The 26,592-nt window shown below is 31.1% G+C and overlaps 1 protein-coding gene and 1 long non-coding RNA gene across 13 annotated transcripts in view; one reads left to right on the top strand and one right to left on the bottom strand.

Annotated features, from left to right (window-relative positions):
* The window catches only part of LOC117219478 (uncharacterized), a 48,431-nt gene extending 26,976 nt beyond the window's left edge, over positions 1–21,455 (top strand). The window contains exon 2 of the long non-coding RNA XR_013032831.1: positions 20,581–21,455. This is a non-coding gene — a long non-coding RNA (uncharacterized LOC117219478). The remainder of the gene's footprint in view (positions 1–20,580) is intronic.
* CAP (Cbl-associated protein) overlaps positions 1–26,592 on the bottom strand; it is a 133,850-nt gene that overhangs the window by 34,317 nt on the left and 72,941 nt on the right. For 9 of the 12 annotated variants that reach the window (XR_013032829.1, XM_076519358.1, XM_076519359.1 and 6 more), the window contains exons 7-16: positions 17,398–17,445; positions 13,004–13,209; positions 11,916–12,105; positions 9,649–9,747; positions 9,212–9,351; positions 7,544–7,616; positions 7,342–7,377; positions 6,121–6,259; positions 4,978–5,083; positions 3,254–3,286 (exon numbers count right to left, since the gene is read on the bottom strand). Coding sequence is in view for 11 of the 12 variants with exons in the window: in XM_076519358.1 (XP_076375473.1) it covers positions 3,254–3,286; positions 4,978–5,083; positions 6,121–6,259; positions 7,342–7,377; positions 7,544–7,616; positions 9,212–9,351; positions 9,649–9,747; positions 11,916–12,105; positions 13,004–13,209; positions 17,398–17,445 (1,070 nt within the window). In the remaining variant the exon portion in view is untranslated. The remainder of the gene's footprint in view (positions 1–3,253; positions 3,287–4,977; positions 5,084–6,120; positions 6,260–7,341; positions 7,378–7,543; positions 7,617–9,211; positions 9,352–9,648; positions 9,748–11,915; positions 12,106–13,003; positions 13,210–17,397; positions 17,446–26,592) is intronic. The other 3 variants (XM_076519355.1, XM_076519352.1, XM_076519356.1) reach the window with 3 other exon arrangements.

Genomic DNA, 26,592 nt, shown 5'->3' with positions numbered 1-26,592 from the left:
TTCATTTTTATTATAAATGCATAAAATTTGCATTTCAGTCGAGCTTATTTTCTCGTTTGCGATAAAATATTACAAAATCCACGTTTCGTGATCATGCAAATGTTTGTTTTGTTCACTGCAATTCACTGGTAAAGTGACATGATTATTAAAATTAATTGTACCAAGAAAGATCAAACGAAATATGTAACATTAGCTTATTAAATAATTCATAAATTTAGGAAATAATTGTGTAGGTAGTGTTCAGAAAACTGACGGAATATCCTACTATTATTATTTAAGAGGTTACAAATGCTTTTTAAAGATTTTATTTAACCTCACAGCTTCCGACGACGGTTAACTTCATTTCATGTTAGCCATTTTGATTAGGTCTTCGTAAAAAGGTCGACTCATTTCAAAGGAGGTACATTCGAAAACATATCTCAAAAGATTCGCAAAGACTCGAATGGTTTTTTTTTCGTTTCACCGCCTACGAAGTCTTTAAAACGTTCGCCTTTTGAGGTTTGAAACGAAATAGGGTATGCCACCGGTGGAAGAGCTCCCCATTAACCCAGACGATCCTTTCTTTGACCCGCGTGGGTATAGTAATAAACTTTTTACTCGGACTAGTGGTTCGTTAAGTTCCAGTGTTTAAAACCATACGAATGAGAACGAATGAGTTGCCTTTCCATATGGATACGTTGATGCTATTCAAACTAGAGTCCACCGAATATATGACTCCAATAATTTAAAATGATTATTGCGAATTTTTACGCATTTATGACACATGCCGATCTTTCGAATGCAAGAAAATGTATAAATTAACGAGGTCTAGTTGCTCTTTTAGTTGACAAAAAAAGCTTGCCTCTAATTCCAGTTTTCGTAAAATGACGTATGCATACTTTGCATAAAGATCCGCAATCTAGTAATTAAAATTGGATTTTATACAATTATCAAGTAGAAAATGTCGAGGGACGAAAAAGAACTTTCACAATAGGAAGCTCAGAGCAAAGCAAGAAAATACTTCAGTAGGAAGTGCAGAGAAACGTTGGATTAATAGGTAATCGATATTGTTCAGCTGACCAATTAAAACTCTTTGATTGGTAGATATCGAAGCGATGAGGGCCGTATACTTCATTAGTGAAATGTCATATGACTTCTGTCAGAACCAGTGTGATTCTTGACGTTCCAATTAACGACAATATTGACGGAATGTTGAAGTAACTTTTCTAGTAGTACAGATTGCCTACATAGAATACTCGACCTTAAAAACTGCACGATGTTGAGCTGCAAAAGCTTCGAAATTTTTATTTCATTCTTATCTACATCACGATGTTATACAACACGAGTTGTAATAAATTGTATGCGTAAGTGTCATTCTATCTTGTTGATTCATTTGTATGAATTTCTATTATACTTCTGAATTTAACGAAATCTCTTTTACATTTATTCCGATAACAGTTGAAATATAAAGCAGCCATATTGCCCTAATATATTATATTATATTTATATTTTGAATTTTTATATTTTAACTGCTGACCATTATGCAAAATAAAAATTGTCTGAATCAATTGCAAGACATAGGAATAAAATACAATTTGTTTCCTTCTTCAACTATAATTTTAATAAGTTGAAATTAATATTCCAACATTCTAAGTTTCTTTAAATATTTTCAATATTTTCAGAATTTTCAATTTCACCTAACCACTTTTACTATAAGTGCATAAAAACCGCAGTCTCGTAATCACAGATTCGTAGTTGTCAAGTAAAATGAGAGAAATTGTCGCAACTTCTTTGTGAAATATCATGAAATTATCATTTGTAATGTACAGTTTTATATTATGTAAATGGATTCATATTTCAGCACATGGTCTATCAGATAACGAATATTTAAATTCAATTAGAAATCATACATTCTGATTATTCAGTCGGATATGTGTTACGAATTATTTTATGCTCAATTAGTACATCATTCTTAGCATACAATCATTTTGCTCGATTAACGCGATGGGGTTATAGAAAGAAATTTATGATCGTTTTATTAGCAGGCTCCTTATTTCTCGTTTACCGGTGCAAACAATAAAGACTATCCCATGGTAAGAATTCAATAAAAATATTAATAAGATATAATGGTAGAGAAAAAAAAAATACTGTAATTAGTACTCGACGTAACGTGTAGCACACGTTGAAGTATTGAATGGTACATATGAAGTTAATTGAAGTGAAAGTTGAAACGATAATAAACCTTCATTTGATTGAAGATATTAAAAAAACAATGTTATACGAATAACAAAAAGAACGCATTCAAAGAATGTATTTAGAAAGATGTACATAATATTTACTAAAAATGGTTGTAATTGTGTACTATTATCTTGTAAGAGACATTTCGTTATATTTAAGCCTCTTTCACGAAAGCTGTACTACAAATTTTTGTTATATAAAAATTTTGTCACTATCATATTTATATCACAAGTTCGTTTATTCATTATCTCCAAGTTATGGTTATATTTATATTTTCATATAAAATGCAGAAAGTTGTGACATAGATTAGAATGAAGCTTGCATATGTTGTTGGTAGTGGTTTAATTTCTAGAATCCTGAATTGAAGTATATGTACTCGGATAAACAATATTGATAGTGTCTTATTAACATTTTTACTATCATTAAGCACACAGAGACGACTGTTTGCCCGGCATTCAAGGTCAGTTGGCATGCGTGATTCAATTACTCACACAAAATATCGACACATGTTAAAATACTATAGTATAACTGCAATAATGATAACTGCACTAATGATGAAAATGATATCAGAATTGTTATTGAATGATATTTTGAATCTTTTCTGAGTTTCTAAAACAATTTGGAGTACATTTTCTTCTGACAATAATTTTTAAATTATTATTAAATTATTATCACACTTCAAGTGTGAAATAATATTACTGTTTTACACCAAACAATTGAGAAATTGCGATAATGTAAAATTATTAATAATATATATTTCTCTGCTTCAAGAATGTTTTAATGCAACTAAGTATTCAACATTTGTCTATTCATTTATCTATTCTCTATAATATTAATTCTGTAAATATGATCAAAAAAATTGAAATTCTTTTTCCACCATTTTTCTATCACGAATAAACCAAATATTAATACTTAAATTTAATTATCGACTAATTTATAAAAAGGTGGAGGAAAGGAGAAAAACGGGACAAAGAAGTACAGTGGAGAAAAGAATAATATACAATAATTACGAGTATGTATATGAAAAAATGCGTACCCCGTCAAATATGTCCATGACCTCGTCCCACCACTAAAAACACAGAATTAATTAGGCGTTAATACATGCGCTAATTAAGTATGAGGTTACAATGACATTGAAAAAAAAAGAAATAACTGAACTGTTAAACGTTTTCGGTGACTGCTTTCCATCTAAACTTTTTCGTTACGAACTATTTTTGGCGATAGATTTTTCTTTAACGCATGAAAAATTCGAATATTGTACATTGTTAGTAGAAAATTTCCGACCACTCAAAAATATTTACAAATTTACGTATTCACAAATTCGCAAATTCGCACATTCACAAATTCGCAAATTCGCAAATCCACAAATTCACAAATTCACAAATTCACGAATTCACAAATTCACAAATTCACAAATTCACAAATTCGCAAATTCGCAAATACACAAATTCACAAATTCACAAATTAAGAACATTATTTAGAAATCTTTATTGTTTTTTATAATAAGACGAAAGATAAGCTTGCATAAAAATTCGCAGTCTAATAGTTACACATTTTTTTATAACAAATATGTAAATAAATCCAACTTGATTTGCTTTATCCAATACTGTTTGTCAGGTGTAACAAACGCTTCCTGCTTTAACAGAAAGAATTCTCCTAAAACAGCCACATATGGCATACCAACCCCAGTTAATATCCTGTCCCATCAAATTATATGATCAAAAAATAGAGATGTGATTGGATAAATTCTGCCGGTAATGTACCGAGTTATTTAATGCTAGTTAGTTATAAAGTAAAGTTATTTAATACTGAACTTCCGACGAAACGAAGTTCTCATTAGATGGAAAGCAAAATCAATAGAAGTGAAATATACTAGAAGCAGCGCTACTGAAGCGAACCAAAAACCGAGGAAGTGATCGAGAAATCATGAAAGTGAAGGTCTCGTCAGCGAAGAACGTCGAGAAACGATTTCGCCAAGGAAAGAAGCTCCGACAGAAACGAAGAAAACGAGCGGTTGCTTCGTAAATTGATTTCAATCGTTCGATTAATCGTTACCTTCCTTCTGGTCCGTGTGACAAAAGTCGGCTAGAAGCAAAGCCATGTCAAACGATCATGTTTCGGACACACTGTTTCGTTTTGAATTCGAGAATTTACCTCGATATTCGATCAAACTCAACCAAATATTGTTTTCTACTAACAAATACGGTAATGGTGAGTAGAAACCCAAGGTACGAATTTCAATTGGAATACAATGGATGTCACAAAAATATTGTATTTCCTTGAAGGGAAAGATTCCTGAGGTGATTTTAAGTAACTTTCTCCGTTGCGAAAATGTTGTCCGCAGCTTCGTTAACGGATTATTAGCGATAAACCCGGACCAATGGGAGAGCGAGTACCGCTTGCGCATCGCCCCGCAACCAATGTTATATCGAGCTCGTTTATCGCGCCGCTATTCATCCGCTGTAATTTTTCGTTAATATAACATATTAACAAATCCAGGAAGAACAGTTTCGCTAACAATAAGGAAACATTTACTTCAATCGCTTCAGAAATCGCTCCGTTTAAAGGCTTGCATTTCTGAGACACCCTGTAGATAGGGTGAGGAGATATCATCTAGTAATTGACAGCAGACTGGAATATTGGCAGTCGAGTTTCGAGCGATTAGATTTGTTTTCGTTGTGATTTTAGTGAAATCTTGATTGGAGAAAAATGGATTCACGAGTGGAGACGGATAGTTTCCCGAGATGTTGGAGTGCTTACCTCCTTGGCTTCCTTTTCGGCAATGGATGATCGTCCTGGTTCGTAGTCCTCGATTCGACCTGGTTGATTCTTGTAAATGTCTGTACTGTACTTCAACGTTCCATTTCTGAAATTTTACAGGCATTGTTTTGCGGTTAATTTGTTTAACGGTTCATTGACGTGAAATTATTCCTTGTATTTTTCGAAGGTTACTAACAATATACATATTAAGTGACTAAGTTTTCTCATCTTCTGAAAACTGTAAGCTTGCATCTACCTATACTTTGTTCAATTTTTATTATAATCCATCACTAAGAAGTTATAAATAATTATTATACAGTAATTTAATTATCAATAAAAAGATATTATTATGACTTCTAATATTATTATAACACTGCATTAAAATTCTGTTATTTTCCAAGCATTATTTGCGTTTAATTTGTTTTGCAAGTAATTAATGTAAAATTATTTCTTCCTTACATTCTTCAGTTTATTAACACTAAACAGACCCCAAGTACTAAAAGTGACAGATTTTGCTCATCTTATAAAACGTGAAAGATTGCATTTATTTAGGTCTCGTTATATTTTCATTACAATAAATGCTTAGATATAGTTTAGTCAATAATTTTCCGTAAAAGCATCTTTCTAGTTTGAATAATTTTACAATGAAAAATTATTGGTGGTAAATTTAATGTTAAAACATGTTTTAATGACAACCGAAAAAGCGTCGTACGTCAAATAAGAAAGTATTCACTTTTCATATTAATATTTATTAAAGTTTCTAATTCTATTCGTTGATCACTTTCTACTATAGTTTCTATTATAAATATTCTAATAAATCGTTTATTCAGCTTTAATATAACGCTTTGGTTTACATCAAAACATGTGAAATTGTATACATATATCGAAACTTCATGGACACAAGAACTTTTCTGATGCCAAGTAATTAAAACAAATTATAATTTTGCTAATGTAGAACCTTTTTACACGATACAATTTTTATTTTCAATATATTTTCTTATGCAAAATAATTTACTGTGTGTATGAATGATTGATGTAATTACAATACAAATATATGCTGCAGGTACTTGACATAATAATTTCCTTCGGTGTATAATCAGTTCCGAAAAAATTAGCGAAACAATAATCAAATGTGTTTCATACTTTCTGGGCATAGTAGATGTGGAGAAGTCATTTTCTTTGTTGCGCAGACGTCGGTGGCTGTCAATCGTTGCAGAACGCTCCGTGTACAAGCGATGTTCCGGTTCACTTAAATAACCACTTCCGTAACCGTACCTGGTTCCTGAAAAAGAATGAAATTACACTTTACTATGCACTGTTTCCATATTTGAACACGTGAAATTTAATCCATCACCAGGAAGTTATAAATAATTATAATACAGTAACTTAATTATCAATAAAAAAAAGATTATTATAACTTGTAAAAACGTAGTCTACATTTTTAATGAATGCCTTCTTTGCTATACATTTAGTTCTACTAACAAATTCCACAGAATGTCATCTATGTTTTAATACATATAATATAGTTTAAAATAATTATATCGGAATGATGGGAAAGAAATTTCAGTATCAAACATACAATAATCAATTTACTATGATGATATTGTTGTAATATCTAGACTACAGATATTTGCGCAAAATACAAATTGTTTGCACCATTTCATCATCTTTTAATCATTTTGTTTCATATTACAAATTCTCATTTTTACGACAAATGCATTAAATCCGCAGTTTAATAATGGCACAAGTTCCTTAACTTTCGGTCGATAATAATCAATAATAATTAGTAATACTAATTTTCCTAATCAACCTAATATATAATTCTCAAAATATGTTTTTCTTGAATGCACAATACCAAGAAATTGAATTACAGTATCACGTAATATTTAAATCGTTATTATAACATTTTTGTATATAAGATAAGGAAATTCTCTATATTATACGAAAAAGAAAATCAAAATTATCCAATTCAAAACAAAGTCATACAATCTGTTATGCGGATAATCTCCAAATAGATTTAATCATGCAAAATGGCGTAGCTCAGATTTGTGCACAGGTGATTCCAGTTGGAGTCACGGGCTCAAGCGTGAAAAATCGCTGTTGCGTGTAAATAAATCGTTTAGAAATCAAGCTGCAATAGACATTGAGTGTTAGCAGGTTGTTAAATAAAGGATGGTATTATTGTATGAATAAATTATTTATTGGTTACTTTCACGCATTAACAATTAGTTACAGAAGACCTCGGCGAACCTCAGCGAATCTCGGTGGCCATTCTCGAGAAAATGTTAATTAATTCGACTAAGCTGTATTATTAGTTAGTTCGTTTGCTATTGTAATTTTGTAGCACGACGCGTGTGTATTCACCTCTTCTTGGTTTGTAACGAATGGTTACGTAATCATCTGAAAATTACATCATAAATCAATCTTCGGATCGTCGTTTCTTACCGCTATAAAATTATTTTATACGTTAGGTGTTCTAGAGAGTAATTTACTACTGTTTCCTTAAAACAAATTATTAATTTTTCCTCGGCGATTGCCTACAGTTTTTATTCTATTAAAAACTTACCGTTTCTGTCCGCGCGGTGCAACGAGTCGTACATTTTCTTGTACCATTTCGTTTGGTTATTCTCCTTCACTTCCTAAAACGTTTTTACTGAATCAGATAATATAAGCAGGGATGAGCGCATTTATTCAACTCAATTTAAAGATCGCGAATTCCTTCATTCGACAGAATTTTTGTCATTGTAAAAGTAATCAGAAATGGCCAACGTTTAATTTTATGAAACATACTGACATACAGGGTGCTTCATTTATTTTATGAGACTTCGAGCTTCAAAATCACACGTTTTCTTTTATTATTGCATAAATATGTAATATTTATAATATTTTATATAATTTATATATAAATACGTAAAACCTCACTGTTTTTCTGCATGTACAGAAATTCTTTGACTAAGCGAAAACAAATGAATACCTATTGCATACTTCAAATTTTTAAAAGTATAAAGAAAAGTTTTTTATTTTAGCCAACAAGATGATTAATTTCTAATATTTTATACACTAATGGTGATAATATATAATAATAATTTGATTACAAATTAAGTTTGAGTTATTTATATTCTAATGTAGCATGTTTCACTTTTCTGTGTCACTATGGTAACATATGGGATAATTAACTACAATAAAACGGGATCATGTTAATGTGTTTTATTAATTTCTATATGTACTATATGTAACAAAATGAAACAGTATAATAACAACAAAAAGTTACATTATGAGTTGTATGTAATGACTTGAATTCTTTAGTCTATAAATATATCATAAGTAGTCTGCAAATTTTTATAAAGACATAGATTTTTAAGATCAGATTCACAAAGATCGAAATACGAGAAGAATTCATTTTTCTATTGAGTAAGTGAGATTGATATAATTTCAAACTGTACAATCTTGGAAATAAAATATTTTATTCAATGTGTGGTACAAAGTTTTAAAATAGTATTTATAACAGCGTTGCTTTCTCAAAGAGTATTGAAATTTAAAATTTAGTCACTGAATAGTTTTAAGGATGTAATTTATAACATACAAGTAGTCGTATTTAAATGAAAACTGACCGACATTTAGAATATATCATAGTACTTTATTTTATGCATTTATACATTATGCATGAGATTCTTAAAATCAAGATATTTTATTAAATAATTCTTATTTAATGATTATTGCTTAAATATGGTTTAATCAAGAGAATCAATGTCTCATCAAACTTTATCCAAACACTTTACCTTATTAAATTTCAGTGCTATAAATAAATATGCCCATATAAATAGCAATCTAATTATAATTAACTTCCAAAAAATTACTAATGCATGAAAAAATACTTGCGAGAAGTTGAATGCCTGTCACAACGTCAACACACTGCATCTGAAAGTAGTGGATGTATCCTCTTCCCAATACTGAATCTACTACCTCTCAATCGATCGTGCTAACGGCGATCAAGATAAACGATCCACCCTGTATAGAAGCATAATTTGCCGAAAAGGTCTGACCAAAACAACTGAGTCACCGTTTAACATTGTCCTTGAAATGAAATTAAACCAGACCGAACTAATTACGTAATAAAGGACGTTCTGTTATTTTAGAAGCAGCCGGATCTGATATCAAAGAACATCGAAATAGAACTTGCGCCTAATAAATTCGATTCGCTCAACGAGTTCGTTAGCTTTTCAACTGGACCTACCGATCTTAACACAAGAGGGATACCCTCCTTAGTTGTTGGGCCGATACCCTCAAATTTTCGAGGACCCAAATCGGCCATCTTCTTCGGCGGTTCGTTTTCCGTTTCCGGCTCGCTCTCGTACTCTTTCTTCACGTTGTAGACTGAGCGGACATCAGTTCATTTCACAATTCAGTTAACACTCCCGCAAAAAAAAACAACTTTGATTTCGTGGATAACATTTAGCCAAAAAAGGTCGATTCGTCTCGTGCATCGTGCCAACGCAGCATCTCGAGTCACGGGGTTGCCCGACACGAAGAAAACTAATGGCTACTACACTTTCAAATTAGTCGACGCGTAGAACCACGGAGAGATTACAGACACGGATCTGGTTAAACTTGAATGGCGGTAGCAGGTTGCAAATTATTGACAATCTGATGATGGCCAGAGATTTTACTCACTTATTTCACCGGGACTGATCAGCGGCTTCTCGTCGCTCGATGGACGCTTCAAGGTTTCAGTTTCCTCCAAATAGGCTGCCCCTTTTGGTAATTGTCCCTCTGAAACGATAACAAATTTTTAAATTTTTAAATTTTCTGCGAATCAGCGTCTGCTGAAGCTGCAAGAAAATTATTATTCTAAAATGATATACAATATTTTAACTGAAAGCAGTATTTTTCCTTAAAGTTATTCGATTCGCAGAGGAAAATGAAGGCAGACTCGTGATGAAGATTTCAAACAGAATCGACTAAATACGAACGTTATTCAAATCTTTTAATTTGAAGTAAAATTCTGATTCGGTGTTATTAATAGTCAAAAAGTGAAATAAATGTAGCATGCAATAAATATGGTACCCTGAATAAGAATGTATACCAAAAAGAAAGATTCAAATTGCAATTTTTTCCATTTTGCCAGACTTATATTAAATTACACACAACCGCGTGCAATATATCAAAATGAATACTGAAAAAAATCAACAGTTTTATTTACAAAAAATACGAACAAATTTTGCATACAATGTCGATTTTAATGTAATTTGTAGTTTAACGCAAAGTAAGATACATATCTACTAAAGAAAAATGTCATAAGGGATTAAAAACAAGAACAAATTTTTTATACAAAACCATTTCGTAATTTAAAAAGTGACATTATGATTGTAACTATAATCATACATTAACAAATTTTACGAAGATGAAAAGACTGGCACTTTTCAATAAAACATTGACGTATTTGTAAAATACAGTAGAGACTCCCTTATCCGAACATTTATTTTTTTTACAATATTCTGGTATCTAAACGTTTTGTTATCTAATCATTGTATTATCTAAATATATTATCGTGTAGTAGAGAAATTGTATTAAATTTTTAGTTAATAGAATGTTTGGTATCAAAATATTACAAAAAAATGAACCCTCGGATAAGAGTCTCTACTATACATATATAATTTTTCAGATGATACCAATGAGATCGAATGTGAAGCACCTTCAACCAGTGAAAGATCTTAAATTAGTGAGATGTGATGAACGAAATCAGACCACTCGATATTCAGTTCAATATACTGGTGTAAAAGAATCTCATTAATTTACAGAGTTCAATTTATTCATTTACTGATCCTTGCGACTGTATAAATTTCCCGACAGGAGGCATATTAATGAAAAACTGGATACATAATATGTTTTTCGTTAAAAGCTTGATCAAAAAGTATCCAGAGACTAGACTCGCCGTGACCTCACCCCAGGAGCTTCATTAACACTTACGCCTCTACTGAAATTTCATAGTTCCTCCCTAAGAACGGTGTATTCTTTAACTTTTCTATTTGAACACTCTGGTTCGTTATCGATCATCAATTAGGAAATATATCAAAGATTCGTGAATCATAGTAATATTGTACCTATCAGAAAGTATTTGATCAAAGTTGCGAATGTGATTGTTGAAAAAATAATCTCCTGCAACAGCAGTCATTCATGACTGTTAATCAGTTTTGGAGTCTTCACGTAAATTCGCATTTTTCTATTTTATTTTATAAAATGTCAGTTTTCAAAAGTGTTTTTTACGATTTACAATGAAAATAACATGCAATCAATGCATAAACGCTAATTTGTTTATAGCTTATCCTAATAATAAAAAATTTTTCATTTTACTTTAATCAGTCACGAAATATTATTAAAATTTATAAATGAATATCCATAAATTGAAAACATATTTATTATGAATTTAACTTCGACATATCATTATTCCTACTTTTATCAATGCATTATATATGCAGTCTGATTATCATTGCTGTCTAGTATATTAGGTAAGCTTTATCGCTGAAGTTTGAAGTGTACTTTTATTTTGAACACAAACTTTTTTCTCATTTTACAATTTGAGGTTTCCAAGTTAAAACTATGTAGTGTTCGACACATCTTTCGTTTTAGTTTAATTTAAAAAATGCAACAATAGAACTGCTGTCAGAAATATTTCTGCTGTACGTACAAATCTTACTATGGTATTTCTAGCACTGTTTTAATTTTTCATTTAATGTTTAATGTTTAATTTTCTCAATATGTTACGAAATAACAAAATTGAAGTTAGATTTAAAAAATACCCGTAGAATTTTATCATGATATAGAATGCATCTAGAATAAACGTTCGTTTTCGAGACAAAATTGCGCTTAAAATCGAAAAGACAGGATTTGCGCGTCAACTGAATACATTCAAACAAAAATTCCGTAATCCTAAGTATTACCTCGAGCTTTCTGCAACAGTGTGATTGTCGGATTCTGAGCACGGGGCAAACGAGGCGTCGAAACCAGAGAATTGAATCCTTGCGACGGGGCTGAGTGAGAATTAACGATTCGTGAGCTACTGCTGTCGTAACTAGTTTCTATTGTTTCCTTTATCCCTTCTTTTTTCCAAGGTGGCGGTGCTTCCTCTTTCTAAAAAAAAAAACATTTGGAAATATTATTTTAGTTCCTATGAAAATTTCTGAAAGATCCAATCATTGTGCGGCAAATGGCGACCGTATAAAAAAACGCTAAAAAAAACATTCCGAAACTTCAGAAGAAGCTGTGAAAAATAATTTTCTGAAGAAATTGAAAAAAAGTTTTACAAAAGCTAAAAATTGCTTTTCCAAACTAGATAGAAAAATTAATTTAGTTTTAAATATCTTATTTGCATGTGCACATACTTTTTCAATATATAGAAAAATTTTCAAAACGTACATATATCTGAATGCTTTATAATATAGACTATTTTACTGATTTCTTTCTAACTTTTTCGTATACGCTGTACAAAAAATCGCACAAAAACAGGTTTCAGTGTACGTTATCGAGAAACTACAGATGTTTACGGAACTTCTAATTTTATACGCAGATTTGGAGAGTCTGGGATTCGTTAAAAAGTCATTCTCTTATTTGCTGACCCCAGTCGAGGGAAAATAATATTACAATGAAACTTGAATTATTCGGACTAAACGGAGTCGGATTTTAATCCTCAAATATCCTCTCTCGGAGAACATAACGTAACTGCAGATAATTATAGTATTTTATATGCCGAATTCTTAATTTTATTTAAATAGAGCAATTATTTCCAATGATATATCATTATATATTTGATTACACATCTATTTATCACGAATGAATATATTCGAATTGCTGATAGATGAACTCAAAGCATTCTCTGAGTATAAAACTTTAATTAAGCATGCTAAATTTTGAATGGAAACATAGAATGCAGTTCGTTTAAAAGCATTCTCAGAGTTATCTTCTATTCAGAGCGTTGAACTGGAGAGACCTCTTAATCTTATTAGATTTATAGAGCAAGAAGCTAACTTACTTCCTGTTGTATCAACTTTTTGCGACTTAGGATGGGGCTTTGGAACTGCACTGGCCGAAATTCTTTCTTTTCTGGAACAGGACTGGAATTAGCGCTGGATGGTGTCCAGACTGGAGGGATTCCAGTATCCTTTTCGGACTCTTTTCGTTCGGGACTTCGTTCCTTTGATGGTGGTGGTGGTGGTTCGCTTCCAGGCGACCAAACGCCTAACATTCAAAATGTCTATTGTTAAATCACGGTACACAATTTCGTACAGTTGTTTCGAACACAGAACATCAATGATTCCAAATGAAAACTCAATTTTGTAAACAGATCCATGTCATAACTTACACATTGAACAAAATATTTTATTCTTGCAATGGATTTGCAACGTTTAAAGTTAAATAGTGCTCTTAAACTGTTCTCGCGAAAATTACAGCATAATTGATCGATTTAGTAAACGTATAATTAATAACTAAACGTATTCAGTTTCCGGTGTAATATAAAATCACAGGCATAATACTACTTTGTTAATACATTTAACAACAATTCATCCAGATATGGACAGTTGTTAGTTAATACCGTTCAAAAAATTGATGAGACTACAAAATAATAACTTATTATGTTATCACCGCGTATTATTTTAATGATTAAAGATTTCTGTCAATCCAGTTAAAGCAAATCGACACAGTAGAAAACAGTATGACGTCGTTGCAACATCGGTTAGTTTATAATGGTTGGAATTAATCGCTTGAATAAATAATTATTCCTCTTTCGAGTAACACTGATGATGTAATCTCCAATTTGTTGGACAGCACATTTTTCACACCTACTACAACGTTGCTTTTCGCCTACTATATTATCTGATTCGATATGTTTTCAGTAATTTATAAGCAAATCAAGTCGATTTATGTGTGTTAAGGTAAACAATGTTCAAGCGGAACCGAAAAAAGCTGCGTTAGGGTCTTTGTACCGTAGTAAACACGTGAATTCGTCGGGATCGAGCCAAAATCAACATAGACTTGCTAATCTTGGCTGCGTGGGCGTATTATATAAAGAATCGCTCCTTCCTCGACGATTTCTCAGTTTATTACGTCAGCAGATCCCAGAAAATCGTCGGAACCGTATGCAGAAAGTACATCGATGGCAATTATGAAATGGACGGGAAATGAATTTTTGTTTGTGCATCTGGATCATTACAAACTTACATACGATGCTTTTAATTATTAGGTTGCTGCATATGTTCTGTTCGCTAAGATACATTTTCTTCTTAAATTATCTACACATTCTAATACATAGTTATAATTATCTATATGATAATCTACATATTCCGAAATTGCCAAAAATTTATTTTCTTCCTCTTTCGTCGAAAATAATATAGAAAATTAATCAAATGTAATCAACAAAAATGTGTGGCTCTTAGTGGCAATTGACAAGAATTTCATAGTGGCTGTAGGAAAAAAAGTTTGATTTTGTCGGACAGTGTAATTGTACGAACGTAATGGCGGGGGAACTTATGCAGCATCTTGATATTTTGCACATCGTATCAAGTTATGTCAACATTTATTAAAGAATCCTACACATTGGAAGACGAATACGAATAGTGAAATGTAGACAAATAGCGAACGTGTAAAATGCATTGCAAATGCATCTTAAAAATATCGTAGAAATGTTTCAGGTCACCTAATTCTGCAGGAAAGGATATTAATATCAATGCACTTATTAATGTCATTAAATTCTTAGTGAAATACTGCGTAAGCAAGACAAATGAAACATTTTATTAGATTAACTCTTTGCACTGTGATTTCTTTTACACCTGCGTTGACTAGCACTTCTTCGTGCTTGATAATTTCCTTAATAGAACGGGACGATATTTGTTTCTTGTATACCATCATTAGACTGCGAATTTTTATGCAAAATAAACATTTTTTGCATTCATTGAAAATAGTCTAATAAAATTCTTAATTCTTCAAAGTCTTCATTACTCTGGATATCGATTACTCATTTCTGCATTTATGATAAAAGAAGACTACGAGAAATTTCAAGGAATGATGATATTAAAAGAAGTTGGGAACATTCCATCATTTACTGAAATCACCAAATGAAGAAATAGATTTTTATTGCAATCCCATTTCTTACAATTGACTCAGACAATGTTTATTTTGCGTAAAGATCCACGGTCTAGTTATCATTTACTTTCATTCATAGACTTTGATAACAGAAGAATCAACTTTTGTTTTAATTTAGAAAACGTGAATAACATTCATATTTAGTAGATCATTTATGAGTAGACAGCGAATTTTTATGCGAAATAAAAATTTTCCAAGACAAGAAATTTTACATCAGTGTGATAATATTATTCAATTCTTCTTATGTCATTATAATTTAAATAATATAAAATCCGCAGTCTATGAGCTCATCACGAGTTCATTATGATTAATATTATTTAATATAATTTTCTTTCGATGCAAGACTCCAATATAGAACAATTTGCATGAAACTGATTCTTGAAAAACTGCAGCCTCGATTTTTAGAATAGGATCAAAATGACATTAAAGTTTAGTAAGACGAAACCGCAATAGAAACATTGTCGAGCTGCCTCAACGTTGCCCAATTCCTCGAGCTGTCTATCGTGCTTCGTGTCGAAAATTAGTATCATGTATTATAGAACATCTTGCTCCAGAAACCTAACTCGGCATCGTATTCTGGTAACCATCGACAATTACAATTAGAGGTACCTTAATATCGACGCCCACGAAAATCTAATTTTAAAATCTTGAACTGCAGCTCGTTTCCTGTTCTCGCGGCACATATAAATAGTGGCTGAATAATGTTTCATTTTGCGTTCACGTGCATTAAACACGAAAACGAACAATTACGGTCGCTTCACCAAAGCAATTTAAGCGTGAAGAGAACAAATATATATTTGCAACTATCCAATTATGTTGCTTAATACTAAACTCACCGTATCGATCAAAAAATGACCGGTATCAAATTTTTTAATTTTAAATTATTGAAATCATAGAGACTCTTTCATGGAAAGAGATTGAATAAATTTCTAAGTTCAAGAATACATTACAGAAAAACTGTTGTAAAGTTTCAATAAATTCAGTTTTATCATTCTTATGAAGTCCTCGGAAAAACTACCTCAAAAATTGCAAAGAAATTTTTCTAAATTAATGCTAAAATACTATTGCAATGAAAAAAACTCGAAGTTGTATTAATAAAATTGTTAAATAATTCATCAACATGTACACTCAATACGAGTACGTGCGTTACAATAATACTTGAGCACATGACGTCATTATTTATTATTATTTATTATTTTGTATTAGCAATCGGTCGAATTACACTTTTGGCTAAAATAATCTCTCCCAGTTATTTAACTTCGATCGTCGGAATATTTTTACAACGCGTCGATGAGTGCTCTTACTAAATACAATATAAATATTGGATTATTTCCTAATCTTATTGACATGATCTTGAGAATTATCCCCTACCATGATTTCGTACACTAACTATGCAAACGTTAGCGTTTTGCACAATATGTTTCGCATATTTTGCTACACCTAGAACGTTTCATTTCTCTTGGTTACTATGGAAACTGTACACGTTACGACTAGACTGCGGATTTTATAGATTTATGGGAAAAATGTATAACTGCAACATAAAATTCGTAAAGAATTTAATAATATTGTTACACTGTTTTTGACTTATCAAAATCATTAAAAGATACAATTTATTTCTATTTAATTTGTATTTCAACTTTTATTTCGCATAAAAATCCGCAGCCTAGTTATGACAGTAACATGCAATCTCTTAATCGATCAAAAGTCATTAATATTAATATTCATTTACTTCCATGAACGTGAAAGGAGATAAAGATCGTTAATGTTAACATACAAAGATACACTTTAAGGAGTTAAAACAGAACAATGATGAAATTACTGTCATTTGCAAGGTGTTTCATTTAGCTAGTTCACTTATACGTTCTTCTAAGAATAAATGTACCGTGTTAATATGCAGTTTGTATCGTTTCCTTTGACTATCACGAGATCGTGTCAGAGCTATCTAGACCATGTTAGTGCACAAGATGTTCCTTTTTAGTTGCTCCAGTTTAAAGTAAATGACAGACAGCATAGTAAAATATACATTGCAATGGAAGAAGAATTTTCCCCGTCGCAACCGGTCGTAAAAATAAATGGAACACCTAGTTTAAAACTGCAGCACACCAGGCGTGTAAATATTAATTGATAAGGGCGATTTGCCGACCACCGACCCGACGTTCTATTGTTGATTATTGTTAGTCCAAAATCTATTATTAATAATAACGTATTAATATCGATTTCGCTTTAATGACTGTACAAAGGTACAAAGCATTCCGTTAATGTCACACAGCTCGTTTGCAACTGTACCTGGTGTCGCGGACGAAGCTTTAAAAGTAGGAGCGAACATAACGTTCTCTGAAATCACAAAAACGATTTTAACAACTCTATCAGCTCTACGTGAAAAGAAAGTCGTGTTTCATCAAGTTATGATTTATTAGCAAAACTTTCAACTCTGAACATTCGCAATTGCTGAAAAATTGCAAGGAAAATTTTCTAAATTCGAACATATTCATAGTAGTGCATGCTATATTTTTTCGATTTTAGTACAAAATGTGACCGATACAATTTTTCATTTAATGTGTTCCAAGTATCATATTCTGTTCACCGACAGGATAGGAAAATATGCGGGCTTAATGTCTCAAATTCGCAGAAATACGATGATATAAATATATTTTTAAAATAGTTTCCAACGCATTTTCGGCAAACTATCATGTTTCTTATTGTTTTTAAACGCTTACTATTTACGTTATCCTAAAATCGCTGTACTTTATAGTAGCGCGAATTTGTAGAAAGCCTTAGAGGTCCATGAACGAAGATCTTATACCGTAGACCTGAATTCTAAAGCCTAAGACCCTGCTTCTCAATCTTAAATCATGATAAGAGTCTCGTTAAATTGCGTCTTTTTGAGACCGCCGCCGACCATTAATAGGGAAGCAAGCTTGATGAGCTTGGAATGAAAAAGAAAACGGAGAACGGCATAAGGAAGCGGAAAAGACGTCAAGGTTAGAGCTTAGTGTACATTGGAAGTTGACTGTCTGCCATATTCACGGAAGGCTTGATTTGTCGTTGCTTCTTTTGTCAGTGTATTAAGAATGAATCCTTAGAATGAATCCTAGAATGAATCCTAGAATGAATCCTAGAATAAATCCTAGATTAACATCCAATTTAATTCTTTGAATGATTATATAACGAAAATAACAAGTTTCAATTGAAAATCAACAAATAACGGAATGCTACTGTAACTTCTGTGTAAATTATGCTATTTTTAAGTTTGAGTGTTTCTTTAATAAATAGAGCCGAGGATATTATACCTGCTGATAGTTTTAGTTTCATATTTATTAATACATTCTAATTTTGTATATATATCAAAATTATAACATTGGAATGATACTTTTTTGTTGTAAAATATCATTCGTAATATCAGATCATTTCTAAGAGATCATGCTACTGTAACTTTTTTGTAGATTATATAGTTTTTAAATGTAAGAGTTTATTTAAGAAAAACGTACAAAAGATCTTGTATCAGCTGCTAGTTTTAGTTTAATATTTATTAATAAATTCTAATCTTATATGTAAACATTTTTGTTTACATGCTATAATCGTATAAATAGTTGAGCATAATGCATTTCCTATAAATATCCGTAGACAATGAATTTTAATAAACTATTATAAATTAAGTAATTATATTAAGAAAAACGAAATTGAAATAAACATGTACTCATTCCAACATTGGATTATTCCCTTTTTTGTTGTACAATAAAATTTATAACATCAATTATTTGTAAGAGATCATACCTTTTAACGATACCTTAGTACCTTGGTACATAGTTATGAATTTAAAAATCAATATACATCAATATGTATATTTAAATACATCTGGAATATATGTATGAATATTTTGATAATCTCATGAACATATTTTTAATTGAATATATGTACAGTTACAGTTTTCATTGGTTTAATGAAGGAACAGATTTAGATTTGTATTCAGTCTAGTTCTTAAAGAAAGCGATTAATATTTATCTATTACTTTAATGCAACGAACTGATAATTAGAATTTTTCTCGACTATTCGAACGTTTCTTTTGTCCGTACAAATATTTTCGTCCGCCACCGCGATTTCATCTATATTGTAATTTCGTGCAATCTACAGTGCGGTAACACGACACCTTTATGTAATCGAGATATGGCTACCCAGCCGTTTTATGTTTTCCTCAGATCATCTGGTTTTCGCGTCTTTCACAGAAAACAGACTTCATTAAAGCCGATAATCGCGACGGCTCTGCTCACACGACAAAAGAAAAATAGTATCAGGCACTCTTCCTAGTCTATACTAACTTTCAGCCAAGGACAACCTGTTGAACCATATAATCCTATAAGCAACGCTCAGTGACCAATTTTGACAATAGCCATTCCAACGAATATATTAATCATTTCAGTAAACATACAAATTATTTCAAGACAATCAAACTGATTCTATTTTTAGTTCAAATTACATTGTTATATTATTATATTAATACAAATTATATTATTATATTAATATAAATTATTATTTTATTAATTCAATTGTTATTATTTAATTTGCCGTACATTTATTTCGCCTATTTGTTGGTATTAGTTGTATCAATTTAGTGAGTACGAAAATCATGAAAATTCGAAATCATTCTCTCAGAAGTTTGTTTATTTAAAGAAGAATGGCGAGCACAAAACGGCCTTTTCATCCATCTATTTTGAGGCTCGAACACAATGCGCAGCTATATATAACAAATCTGAACGTGACTCGAAACATTATAATTTAAAATGTGAAATAACATTTAATTTTATTAAATATTCTATAAAAATTATTTGAGGAATAAGTTTTACTTGAATCCACTGTTTTTTCTCAAATAACAGACAATTAGGAAATTGTTTAAATAAAATGATAAATAAGAAGTAAGTGATAAACTGAGAGTGGATGTTGGCAAACATTTATTACACAACTAACAGAGACCTCTTTGTTTAGCAATTAGAGTATCAAATATTAATATGTTTAATTACGTCAATTATTCAACGTATTTTAGTGCTTCGTCCTAGAAAGTTAATGATAATAACAATATTCATTGTTATAAAATTGTGTTAGAACCGCATAGAATCATTTTACCTGCATTACTTCCACATTTTCAATGAAAACAACGCAACGATTTTCGCAACGAAATTAATAAAAAATAATAATAATAATACTGTTACCAACAAACGTTAAGGGTCAACAATTTTCATAGCGACACCAGTGTACCTGAGTCGCAATAGGAATACCGAAGGTAGTATTAAAAGGTTATTTCTTTTCGTTAAACTCGCATGTAATTGGTATTATAATTAGCATAAACTGGCCACTGCGCGGCAAATTGCACTTTCTCGTTTCTTATCTCTCGTCTTCCCGTCACTTGTCACTGTTCTTGCTGCTGTCGACACTCACTTTTCTCTATCATAACTTATCCTGTGAATCTTTTCCCAGATCGGTACGAGTTCGTATACGCGATCGAGATTCGCGCGAATGGACAAGCTCCAAGGATGACGGAGAACTACTGAGAGGCGTCGCGACGCTGCCGCCGCCATCGCCATACATTGCGTCGCGTCGTATAACTACGCAGAAGCCGGCGATTCAGAATAGTCTCATCACGTTTAAAAATTCGCACAGAATGAGTATACCGGCCTATGAAATGGTCCCACGAAACCATTACTTTTCATCTATCCGATATTGGTGTCGCATTCTTTTTTTTTATTTTTATAAGCAAATTCTTTTGTCCTGAGACACTTAGAATATTAGGTTGACCGGAACGTCGTTTTTTCAATATTATCAGTTATTTTCAGCATACCGCTATATTGTTGAAGATTAACATTAATTAAATAAAACAATGATTGTGTTTTATAAAACTCAATTTAATGAAATGAAACTAGTCTTTAAAACCTAATGTAATATTTATATACATATAAAAAAAATCTATACTCATACAATTAGAATACCGATATTTTTGCAAAATAAAAATTGTCTAACAATAAACATTTGAACTTGAATTTAAAATGCAATTTTAATATTATTCCTTAATTAATATCCTACTTTAGAAATCAATCGTTAGAAGCAGAAAATAAATGGAAACGTATTTCCTTTTTTAATCAATTTAATGAGTAATAAATTAAAATAACGTTATCATTAAATTCTCTTAATGTCTTAACAGTTTTATATACGATTTCTTCATTTTTGTCATAAATGTACAGAATCTGCAATCTACTAACGTCAAGAAATCTCATAGATTGTGAAATAGGTAACACACACACACACACATAAATTGTATTTCTATTTAAATAATAAATTATACTTTATCATAACCATACATTGAGATATGCGAAAAGACTGTTTCATCAAGCTAATGTTACATTGAAAATTGAACATTGAACGTTAAAAATGTCAATAACTTTACCTTGCATGTTCTTTTTGTAATAACTAAGTTAATAATACCCTATTTTTTAAAATATTGATATTGGTGTACAAGAGTTTTCATTTATCTTGTTCAACTACGTAGCAGTTTAATTATTGTACCTACTTACAAAATATCAGTGGAATTATTAATATCAAAGTTAATAATACCCACATTGATATTAATAATTCCACTGATATTTTGTAAGTAGGTACAATAATTAAACTGCTACGTGATTGAACAAGATAAATGAAAAGTCTTGTACTCCAATACTAATATTTTAAAAAATAGGGTATTATTAACTTTGTTATTAACATCAAAGTTAATAATACCCACATTGATATTAATAATTCCGCTGATATTTTGTAAGTAAGTACAATAATTAAACTGCTACGTAGTTGAACAAGATGAATGAAAAATCTTGTACACCATATCAATATTTTTAAAAATACATTTGCTTTTATATTAACATATGAAGGTGTAATTACTATGAATTAATCATATGCCTGAAGAATAAATCAGATGAAAGAAAAACAAATTCGAAACATAAGTTTCAAACATACATTATCATTATGAATTTTAATAATCTTTCAACACTGATTTGTAAAATTACGTCAAACACTTTAAATGACATTATTTTAATTTCTTTCGTTTAATACTATACGTTTACTAATAATTGACGTTTTCATTTCATATATTTACCTGCACCGAAAATTTCCCATTTTCTTTTACATGTTATATCATGTTATGATAATTTAATATTATACAAAAGCATGCACCAAGTAAACGCACCTTTACCAAAAAGAAATCCTCGGCCGATTTTCAAAGCACTGTCAATCTCGTGCAACAGATCGCTTTCATTGCCATAACCACTTCTCTGAACTAAAAAAACCATGCCCAATATGTAAAAAAAAAATAGCAACTAATCGTAATCAACACATAGACATTACACAGAGAGACATGCACGGATCAGTTTGTGGGATTGTAGAAATGCAGTTTAGCAGTGCGTCGGAAGCGTTGAACAAATCTCGTAGAATACTCACGCTTCATCCCTCTCTTTCTCTCTCTTTCCTCTCTCTCTCTCTCTCTCTCGCTCTCTCTCTCTCTCTCTCTCTCTCTCGCGCGTGCGCGCGCGTACTTGAAAAGCTTCGTCTAAGCTGCGAATAATTTTCTAGCTTTAACGAGGTAGCAAAAAAGCAGCGGTCCGAAAAGATTTGCGAAAACTCGACAGGGAAATTTGCATGCACGTATTACATCTAATTTCTACTTTCAGTGCTCTCTATATACAAATTTCTTCTAGCTTATATTCAAATTTTCTATTTAACTAGATTGGAATCGAAATGAAATACGAGTACCTTAACCCTCTATAACTCAGTGTAACCTTGAAATCACATACTGATTTCATTTGTAGCCACAATGATTATATATCGCAACTTACTTCTTATAGTCTTACAGTCTTCATACATCAGAGTAAATTAATTTTCTTTAACACTCAATTTTTGTATCTCGATAAAAATCTTGATAACTGATAACATCTAATAACTGACTACACTGAGAATTATTTATAATTTTATTTAGCAATTTTTTCAACATATTTTTCAAGGCTCTCCTTTTGGACATGTTAGTTTTCTATAAACCATAATAAAACATGCAACAATTTCAATTAATTCTCAGAAATTGAATAGTCAAATAACAATATTTATGAACTTGGCTCAAATATGTACCCATTGTTACCAAATCAACTTAATAATCATTATGGGAGAAGTTGAACAGCAATTGAGAAAAAGTGATTGGAACTTAAAGAAAGAGAAAAGTGACTTAGAAAACAATTTTTTTATAGCCCTTTGGTAAAAATTATGTTAAATTAGAATTTCAAAAGGTGTCTTTAAATTAGTGTTGAAGATAGTAAGTTCGTTATCAATTTGTATGGAGCGATTGATATTCAAGTTATATAAATTATCTCAGACCTACATAAAATAATTCAGGCTATAGAGGGTTAAATAAATATTCCTTACTTAATAAATAAGACAATTGAATAAACATAATTTTTGTTTTGACATAATGTTCCTTAAACATAATTTTCTTAAAATATCACTCGCATTATTGCTCGCAGTGTCAACGTTCATTTTCACTTGGAAACTCTAACGAGTAAATGAAACGTGTCCAAAATATTCCACGGTGATCGTTTTGTATTAGTAATTTGTTAGTTGTTATCGCCAGACTGTTGATCATTGTGCGATTTTCATTGCATTATAAAAATCCGCATGTTCTCTTGTGTTTTAAAAATGTGCAAATACCATAACCGCATAAAGATTCGCAATCCAGTTATCACGTCGTGCGAAAACTTTTAGTAGTTTATGTTATTACTGCAATATCACGTCCTTAATAAAACCTCGAAGATACGATTCGAAACACTCAAGAATTTGATCGTAAAGAAATCATGGCGAAAACCTAGCGCGGATGTCGTTAATGAAAAATATGGCCGACTCTGCACGCAAGGAGTCAGCTGGGAAAAGGGTTAAGGTCTGAAGACGAGTAGCTCCAGTTAAAATGGCGGATGTTGATTATGTCGCAACCGGTCGGAAATAGCCAAAATGGAGACGGTGGTTCCGGCGTGAGGCTGGACGCGCGAGCAAATGTTCTACGGTTCTACGAACACTGGCCTATTTCCCGATCCCACCTATATTTAACTCCTCATTCTCGAATGAATCATGAACTCAGGTTGCAACCGACCAACCTGACTTGTTATTCGTCCACATGACTCGGCATCGAAGACAAATAAATCGTCTAAATGGATATCCACTGCGGGTAGGACAAATTTTCATTGGGACCCGGCTAAGAGATGGATATTTCTAAACGTTCCTCGACTATTTCTTCGGAGAAACTTGAAAACCATCGACATCAAGTGGAAGTACAATTATATCCATTCACTAATGTCACATTCTTGCATACAAAATGGCAAACTGTTCAACGTTGCTTTTTACACGATGTTTATTAGTCAGTGTGGAAACCAAAAAATTTTGCATTTTTAAGAAGGCGTGCATTTTACCTAGTTGTGTGCATAGTGAAATGTCCAAAGCAACTTTATTAAAATTGCAATAACAATATAAATGCGTTTATTAAAATTCTAACAACAATGTACACTTACTGACAAAAGTTATGAAAATGCATAATAACGTTACGCAAATGCATAATCTTAGGTATGATCTTAGGCATATCCTTTTTAACATAAATTTGTACTATGTCAACGAAAATATTAATTTCATTTTTTTATAATTTCTTAACTTTCAATTTTTATTTTATCTTTGTATTTTGTATTATTTCTTTTTATTTGTTGTATACACTTAATAAAACAATATTTCAATATAAACAATGTTTATTACGTTTCACTATAATATGTACTTTTAATTTAATAAAACGTACAGACGGTGTATACAAAGTATTTGTATATCTTTTTAAAATGGTCGTCATAGGCTCAGATAAAACAATTGAAAAAAATAATTTTTTAATTCTTTTATCATGTCAACCAATTATAATGTTTGACAACAAATGTTTAGCAATGATTAGGCAATGGATTAGTAAGATCCCAAAAAAATTTCGATCGCTTGGTCCAATTATAAAAATGTTATTTCGTTTTAAAAAATGTGCGAATACACCAACTGTATATTTATTAATATATCAAATATTATTCAAATGTTAACGATATATAAAATTTCTTAACTTTCGTCGGCAAGTGTAAGTGCATTTATTAAAATTTTAATAGAAACATACGTAAAGATTTCTATTGATTTTAATTTTGATTTAGTTAATAATTCGACTATCATAACAAATATTTTCTTAAAAACCCTGCAATATTGTTATTGATAATTTTCGTTTACAGCACCAAAATAAAATATACCGATCAGTGAAATTTGCCACTTTCTAACAAAGCTATTCTAATTTATATCGTATAACACTTATTTAAGAGTATGAAATATTAAAAAACTATAAAGTAACCAGTATTTTTCAATATCATGAATATGTATACTACATAGAGAATATTAACTGAATGCTACGAAATGATGATCAATCGCTTCTAATAATTCAAATATCTTGGCTCCAGTCAATCATTTTTGTTGTCCTACTCGTGCATCGATAACCTATGATCTCCGTAAAAGTTGACAATACTTATCTCCTAATGTTTACATTATACTGGCAGTAAATCATGTCATAGTTAATTTTATTCATTCGGTGTAGTTAGTAACGACAAACACGAGACATCTATGTTTCGAGATAAAAACTAGCACACACCTCTATTACCATAAATTTTACTTTCCTCGCGTTGCATCTAATTAAATAGTGCAAATTTAAATAGTATTGTAACCAGACCATACAAAGATTACAATCTATTCCTACAGAAAACGTTTGTTTACAAATTGAATTCTTAGCAATTTTCAGTGGCATTCAAGAATTCAAACTAGAATTCATCTTATTGTTTACTGTAAATTCGAATTTCACACATCAAGTACCGAAAATCAGTCCCAAAAATCCTCATAAAATCGAAATAATTTAATCAGGGTAGTGGAGGAGATTACTGTGGGGTGACCAATTGGTGTGCCTTTGGTTTGTTTTCGAGCATAATTGACTTTGTAGTTATCGAATAGGGATAGATTAAAATTGTTTATCCTTTACATTGCTTATCTTATATTTTGTGTATTTGTTAATACAAGAATTTAATATGTCTTATTCGATAAATACATAGCTAATTGTACCCGATAACAAACCACAGGCTCTGCAATTGATCACTCTACAATAATCGAATTCACTACCCTAATGAAACTAAAATCAATATGATAAAATTTATCACTGCGGATGATACTTTAACTCTTTTGCATTCTAAACATCTAAGTAAAATTCAGTTTGTTCGAATATATTGCTATAAAAAATGAATTTTGTAAATTAGTCAAAAATTGTTGTTACCCATGCGTGATTGTCGCGGTACTCAACTTATTAAGTATTTAATTGTAAAATAATTCTTCTTTCGAAATATCCATAATTTACTATTACAGCTG

The sequence above is a fragment of the Megalopta genalis genome, chromosome 2 (assembly GCF_051020955.1).
Source record: "Megalopta genalis isolate 19385.01 chromosome 2, iyMegGena1_principal, whole genome shotgun sequence".
NCBI lineage: Eukaryota > Metazoa > Arthropoda > Insecta > Hymenoptera > Halictidae > Megalopta > Megalopta genalis.
Note: the sequence above shows the minus strand (reverse complement) of the source record. Positions and strands in the feature narration are given on the sequence as shown.